The 7,256-nt window shown below is 33.7% G+C and overlaps 1 protein-coding gene across 4 annotated transcripts; it reads right to left on the reverse strand.

The window, feature by feature from the left end:
• Positions 1–1,631: 1,631 nt before the first annotated feature.
• Positions 1,632–5,498, reverse strand: LOC127093063 (zinc finger protein JACKDAW). 4 transcript variants are annotated; one of them, XM_051031963.1, is made up of 4 exons: positions 5,482–5,498; positions 3,815–4,161; positions 3,154–3,553; positions 1,632–2,933 (listed from the first exon to the last, which is right to left on the reverse strand). In XM_051031963.1, exons 2-4 carry the CDS (start codon positions 3,951–3,953, stop codon positions 1,991–1,993), a joined length of 1,482 nt encoding a protein of 493 aa, XP_050887920.1. In that variant the 5' UTR covers positions 3,954–4,161; positions 5,482–5,498; the 3' UTR covers positions 1,632–1,990. The 4 variants fall into 4 exon arrangements, with proteins under 4 accessions (XP_050887920.1, XP_050887916.1, XP_050887919.1 ...); XM_051031959.1 differs by lacking the exon at positions 5,482–5,498 and adding an exon at positions 4,279–4,442; XM_051031962.1 differs by lacking the exon at positions 5,482–5,498 and adding an exon at positions 4,275–4,429.
• Positions 5,499–7,256: the final 1,758 nt, after the last annotated feature.

The raw sequence follows: 7,256 nt of genomic DNA on the forward strand, positions 1-7,256 counted from the left end.
TGTGTGCTAAGTCCAAAGGAAATGAGCATCTTGAATCATCTCTATGATTTCAAGAAAAGGAACTCCAAGGGTTTTATCTTCTCTCTTATCTTTGTATGCTTTAAGACTAGCCATTCTCTTCTTCTCTTAACTCTAACCCAAGCCAAAAATCATTTTCAAAACTTTGAAATTATTTTTCAAACTAGAAACCTAGGCCTTATGCCTTTGACTTTTCAAAAATCTTTTCATTAATACTCATTGTGAATGAATCTTAATCCAACTTTGACTTCATTTTGTAAATACCTCTAACTTATAAATATAACTCACTTCAAGTTGTTTTTGTGGTTCCAATGGCCACATTTGTTTAAACCTTTTCATAAACAATTAGTCATAGGTTTGAGTTATCATAGTGGTTGATGTAAATCTCACCTTATCCTTAGTGATTGGATTATAAGTCTTCCATGCTTATTATAGGGTTAAACCCTCACTAGCATGTTGAAGTCTTCCTCACATGGTGGATTGTTGGTTTAGGTTGAGTTTTCTCCCTTTGATAACAAAAGACCTTAAGGCTTTTGATCAAATCAATTCACCAACCTTTGAGATTTTTACCCCGAACTACGAGGTTTTGATCCTACCTTTGTGATGGTACGTAGGTAATGGGTTCATCCATTCAAACAACAAACTTGAAAATATAATCTATTCTCTTCTCATCCCTCCAATCTTTTGCACATATTTTTCCCAAATACCAACCTACAACACTTATTTGCAAAAAGGGTTCCCTTAGAGTACTAAGGATGTTTTGGGTGCGTAAAACCTTCTCATTTCATAACCAACCCCCTTACCCAGATCTCTGACATTTTTTATTAGTTTTCGATTTGATAAAACTTCTTACCTGACTTTTGTTCGCTTTTTAGCCTTTCCTTTGGACAAATAAAAGTACGGTGGCGACTCGAATTGTATGTTTACTTTTGATTTAGTCAATAAACATGAAGGTAACGAAAACCCCGCCACGCCGTCCAATTCCCAAAGAGAGAGAAGAAGAAGAAGAAAAAACAGAGTTGGTTATGACAGGTATTGGATTCACTTTCTCATTCAGCGTTATATGATTACAAGTGAAACAAAATAACAACAAACTTTTCTTCTAACAAGTTAGAGAACAACCTATTTATAAGCTACTAGCATATGTATGAAAATAACACTTATACATAACTACTACATAACATAATACATAAACTATCTTCGACTATTGCATGCTTGTACAAATTTTGACTACAGCATACACATTCCATCTTGTCGAATCCTGAAGCTACCCCAGTCGAAACTGCAGTTCGATCCAATACTACACATGCTAAAATTTACATATCTAAAACTCGATCTAAAAATGCGCAATTGAAAAAGAGACTCAATAATATAAAATTAAAACCAAAACAAAGCTTAAAAGATAAGCAACAAAACCATATAATTGAGACATGTATAGTCTTCCCTTAACCTAACATAGACATGCAAATTCACACTCCCCACTTGATACATGTTTCCCTCTTCCAGTGTAACCTCTTCACATCTTTATGCGTGACACTGTTTTGTGCACCAGTATATTATTAGGCCCAATATCATCACGAGGCGTAACGGTAAGTAACACACAGAGAGAGGTGTGACACAAATGTAAAATAGCTATAGAGAATTTAAGCATGAATTTTGATAGCTACAAAGTGGTGTGACACAATTGTAAAATAGCTACTTATTTTAAACCTGATCGATCCCTTCACTTGTCTCAAGAAAATGAAGCCAAAGTAAAAACGATAACAAGGTTAAGACAGAAAATAAAACAACATTAACCATTATTTAGGACAACATGCATGACTTGTGTTTTTCACTATTCTTCAAATACATGCAGTGTGGGCCCCTCTGTCCCCCCATACACACCCCCTCTTCTTAGCACATTCACCCCTCACAACAAGTACTACTACACTAAAACTTTGATGAATTTCCCAAAACAACCCTCCTCAACTTTTCACTGGTTTCCTGTGAATTGAATGGAAGAAGCAAATTTTGCTAGCTCCTGAGGTAGAAACTGAGGAGGACCACCACTTGTTCCACTCACACCAAGAAAATCTCTTGTCAAATTACTATGTTGAACTTGATCCATAGAATTTGAACCACCATGATGCAAGAGATTCATCTTTCCTTGTTCACTTTCTTGTCCATGCATCAAAAACTGATCAAAACTACTATTTGAAGAAGAAGGTGATGTCATTACACCAAAACTAGCACTAAAAATAGAACCATTGTTGTTAATATTATTATTAGAAGTGCTTCTAGTTGAGCCCATTTGAGCTGCTTTTTGCAGAAGAGCAGTAGCTGACATTGGTGTAGCAGAAACAGTCTTTGATAATTGCTTATTTTGACCATCTGAATTATAAACAGAACTTGTTGAACTTTCTCCTCTTTTCCCTATTGGAAGTGAAGATAATGAAAGATTTGCAGGTGTTGAATTTGAAGCAGGAACACCATAACTAGACAACATCGATGATGAAGAACCAATCAAGGCATTATTATTAATACTAGCATTTCCCATTTGAACAATCTCAGATAAACCTGAAGAACCAAAAAGTCCCATTTCAGTAATCTGATGATGTGGGTTCCCTTGGTTTAACCAAAGCGATAAACTCGGCCTTTGTTGCTGCTCCATGATCAAAGAGTTGTTGTTTCCAATTCCATTGAAATCTACATGAAATCCATGTGAACCAAATTGTGGATGCGGAATTCCACTTATATTTTGAAGCATTCCATTTCCATGTGATAAACCATGTTGTAAATGTGAATGTGAACCCATCATTGAACCATCACTTTCTTCGTTCTTGAAATTTAGATTGGTTGTCGTAGCTGAAGTTATCCTTGCACTCTCTTCTGCCAATGCATCACAGAAAGCTCTATGTGTAATGAAACTATCCTTCCTGTTCATATTTTACATAAATTACTTTCATACCAGAAAAAAATGTGGTTGAAAGCATTAAATTCGAAACCTAACACTGTGTGTAACATGATTGGAAAAACCTCGTACATGTTACTAATATGAATATGAATATAAATTAAAGAAGCATTTATTGATTCATCACCGAAACAAAAGATTGGTGAATAAAAAGTGAGAGACAGATAAAGTATTTATTATTATACCTTGAGAAGAGGGTGCCACAGTCACATTTGTATTCTCTTGTACCACATGTTTTTGTGTGAGCTTTCCAATCAGATTGGACTGCATATTTCTTGGAACATTTTTCGCATTTCCACTTCTTCTCACCGTGCTTTCTACTGAAGTGCTTTTTTATACCAGTGAGGTCTCCAAGAGCTCTAGAAGGATCATGGTGGACGCAACTCTTCTCTGGACAGATGTAAACTTTCTTCTTGATAACATCTTTGTTTGATCTCTGTCTAAGCTTCCATGGAAGGTTGTGACCTCTTCTGTGAAGTTGAAGATTTTGATCTCTTTGAAAACCTTTGTTGCATATTTCACAGATGAATCTGTTTGTCGCCATGAGTGTCTTCGGCGAAAGCGCAATGACCTCAGCATCTGGATCTGTTTGGTGAAATTAATTTCTGTAACCAATTTGAAAATTATAGAGAAAAAATACTTATATACCATAAACATGCACTTGGATCCTCTGCAGCCGCCGTTGTTGTACTATAATATATATGCAGAGGATCCAAGCTTGCTGAAAGTAGAAACTATATATTTGATGTTCTTGGATCCTCTGTCGTTGTTGTATAGTACACTAAAGTAGTACTATACAACATAGATGCAGAGGATCCAAGCATGCATGAAGTAGAAACAATATACCTGGTGTTCCGGGAAGATTCCGCTTCTTCTTGGGGACAGGAGGAGTATTAGGTTTAGGGTTAGGGTTTGTGTTTTGTTCTTGAGTAAAGGCACCAAGTGAAGTGGATAGTGAAAAAGGGTCATTGGGAATCATTTGCATATTGGGAAAAAAAAGTGAAAAGAGGCTATATAGTAATGGGTTGAGGTGGAAGGTAGCAAGGAAGAGCAAAAGCACAAAGTTTGAAAGGTTTTAATTAGTTTCAGTCAGTACAAGGAAGAAAACAATGGTTTAGGAGTAGCAAAAGCCAAGAAAGTGAACAAAAATTCTTTTGGATGGTACCCAAATTCTTTAAAGAGAGTGTATCGTTCTGCCAAAAGACAAGAAAAAGCCATAAACGAAACTTGAATGAAACCAAAAATATTTAAAGCTTGAAAAAGAAAACTATATAGTAATGTAAACAAGTTCCAACTTGTGTGATACCTACTTTCTTGTTTGTTTGATGATTTTCATTTCTCTGAAGATAAAACCAAAAGCATAGCTATATATCTATATTACACTACTATTCATTCTCTCTCTCTCTCTTGGCTTTCTCTCTCTTGTTATTTAGAGTAGTCTATTTCTCATCTTATTATTTGCTTGTATCTTCAAAGAAAGTGAGCCATATATTTAGATGGACCACCACAAATACATTTCACACATTCTCTCTCTTTTTCTCTCTCTCTCTAAGTCATACACGACACACAAAACAGACACAAGTCACACGCACAATGTTGTGGAATAGTGTGTCTTGTGTTTGTGCCTTTGTTTTTCCTTTTTGTTTTGCTTGATATTTGAATGTGTTATGTCTTTGTAGAATAATAACAATATTATATCAGCACAAACTCCAATTATTAATTCACTTAAAAAAGCTGATTTATTTTTTCTTCTTCAAAAGGCTATAGTACTACTACTATACCTTTAAAAAATATATATATAAAGAAAACAAATCTAATACTAATTTTTCACCCAATACCTATCTTCACCAACTTAAAATTCAAAATAACAATTTTTCTCAAATATATACTCTCTCTTCACGCCCAAATTACAAGTCACTTTTTCAAAAAAAATATCTTAAATTATAAGTCGTTTTGATGCAAAATTAATAAAATATTCTTCAATGTACCATCTATTATTTATTACTATTTTTTTTTGAAATTTTTTAAATTTTTCTTTCATCTATAATAAATGAAGGATAATATTGTAAGATCATCCATAATTTATTGATTATGTTTTTTAATTTGCATATAATATCTAAAATATCTTATAATTTAAGAACGAGAGAGTATCAAATTATAAAACTTTGAAAAAAAATATAATTAAAGCAATTGACGCTTGCTTCTAAATTTAATAGGACACACTAATTGAATCGGGCTTATGTATTGAATAGTTTGATATATATGAAAAAGAAATTAATTATTTTAAAATTTAAGTTAGAGAAGAGGGATATTAAAGTAAAAAAAATAGTTTAATATTTATTAAAATCTTTATAGTTCTATTATTAGTAGTAGACTGTTAGATATAGGGAAAATAGATTCCTTTATTTATATTTATATATATAAAAGTTGAAGTGGTGCATGCAGAGTGATTGGAAATGAAGTAAAAAAAGAGAAAAATAACAAAAAGAAGAGTAACAGAAAAAGTGATTTACCTTTATTAGATTCTTTGATCAGGTGAAGAATGATTAAGCCATAATTAGAGGGAAGAAAAAAAAGTGCTTTTTTAAGCAAAGGATAGATTAAATGAAAGGTGAGATGAGAGTTGAGAGAGAAGAACAAACAGTGATGTGATGCGATTGTATATGAGATGAGATGTGGGGTCCATTAGTGGAGGGGTTCCCTATGCAAAGTGATAGGACCGTCCGTGATACCTCTGAGGATGTCAGGTGTGGGACCCGAAATATTGGAGGGCGGGGACCGTTGATGCACAGTCTTTCTCCTAAAAAGACCGAGTGATCAATATCTGTGTTTTAGGTCACAGTGGTTTTACAGGTACAACTTCATGAGAAGTCACAAGACATAGATACTATTACTACAACATTATGTGTGTGATTAGTTTATTTTATTTTAAAATATAATCTAGTAAAATTTTATCATTTGACTAGTAATATGTAGTCTTGTGGTTAATCTATGTCTAAATTTAATACACTTTTAATAAATGTACTGATTTTTCAGACACTTATTTAGTATTTATTAATTATTTATAGAAATATAATTAATTTAAAATTTATGTGGTAAAATAGGGCTAATTCATATAATTCTATTAACCACAATTTTGACTGTAAGTTAAATTAATAATTTGATAAAATGAAATTATTTAGACATTTATATTTAAATATAAAATATATACAAGTGTGCAAAAGGTTTTAGAGATGTTTTTGAAGGTTTTAAGTTGGATATCGAAGGTTTATACAAGTCTCAACTCCAGTATGTCGATGATGTTGTAGGGGTCCCGTCGATTGAGAATTTGTTATCCATTAAGGTTGTTCTCAGAAGTTTTCAGGTTATATCATGTCTTAAAGTGAACTTTGCTATATGGTTTTTGTTTGGAGTTAATGTGAGTAGGCATTTTCTAGAGCGGATCAATGAGTATTTACATTGTAAGATGAGTATCATTATTCCTTTCGAGTATTTAGAGCTTATGGTGGATGCAAACCTGAAGAAGGAATTTACTTGGAGTCATCTTGTAAAAGCTACTCTATAAAAGATTAATTTCTTGAAGGAATAAATTTGTGACTTTAGGAGGCAGTGCGGTCCTGCTGAAGTCGGTGTTAAATTTTGTCCTAATGTTCATTTTGTCTTTCATGAAGATGTCGCTCTAGGTTTGTAAGAAATTGGTTTGTGTGCAAAGGCATTTTCTCTAGGGCACCTCCAAAGGAGGAGCAAAGGTTGTTTTGGTTAAGTGGAAGGATGTGTGCATGGCCAAAAAGGCAGGTGGTTTAGGGTCCAAGGATCATAGACTTGTTAATCTCACCTTGCTAAGTAAGTGAAGGCGGAGGATTCTAATGGATTTGGCTTTGTTATCGAGATATATTAGTTAGGAAAGGTATGGTTCTCATGATTTTGGATCCCTGATGGTGGTTGGGAATGAGGCCTTGGAAGTTGTCTTATTGGTAGGAGGTGTTTCTCTCATTAAGTCTCATATTAAATAGGAAACTAGCCAGTTTGTCTCTTCTTTTGTTAGGTGTTTGGTGATAGTTAGAAGACTAAGAGCCGACTTGGGCCTCTGTCGATTCGATTTTAGGGGTGTTTGAGTTATTTTAGGGTTTAGGTAAAGGAAAACATGTGTCTTTAGGCCTAGTCTTGATCTAGAATTCTATGGTTTGAACTATTCGGAAAATGTGAAATAAAGTTATTTTTTGTCACAAAAGCTTGAAGGTTAGTCACTAGATGTCTATAATTATCATTTTGGTGTAAACGTTGGTAC

This window comes from Lathyrus oleraceus, chromosome 6 (assembly GCF_024323335.1).
Source record: "Lathyrus oleraceus cultivar Zhongwan6 chromosome 6, CAAS_Psat_ZW6_1.0, whole genome shotgun sequence".
NCBI classification, from domain to species: domain Eukaryota; kingdom Viridiplantae; phylum Streptophyta; class Magnoliopsida; order Fabales; family Fabaceae; genus Lathyrus; species Lathyrus oleraceus.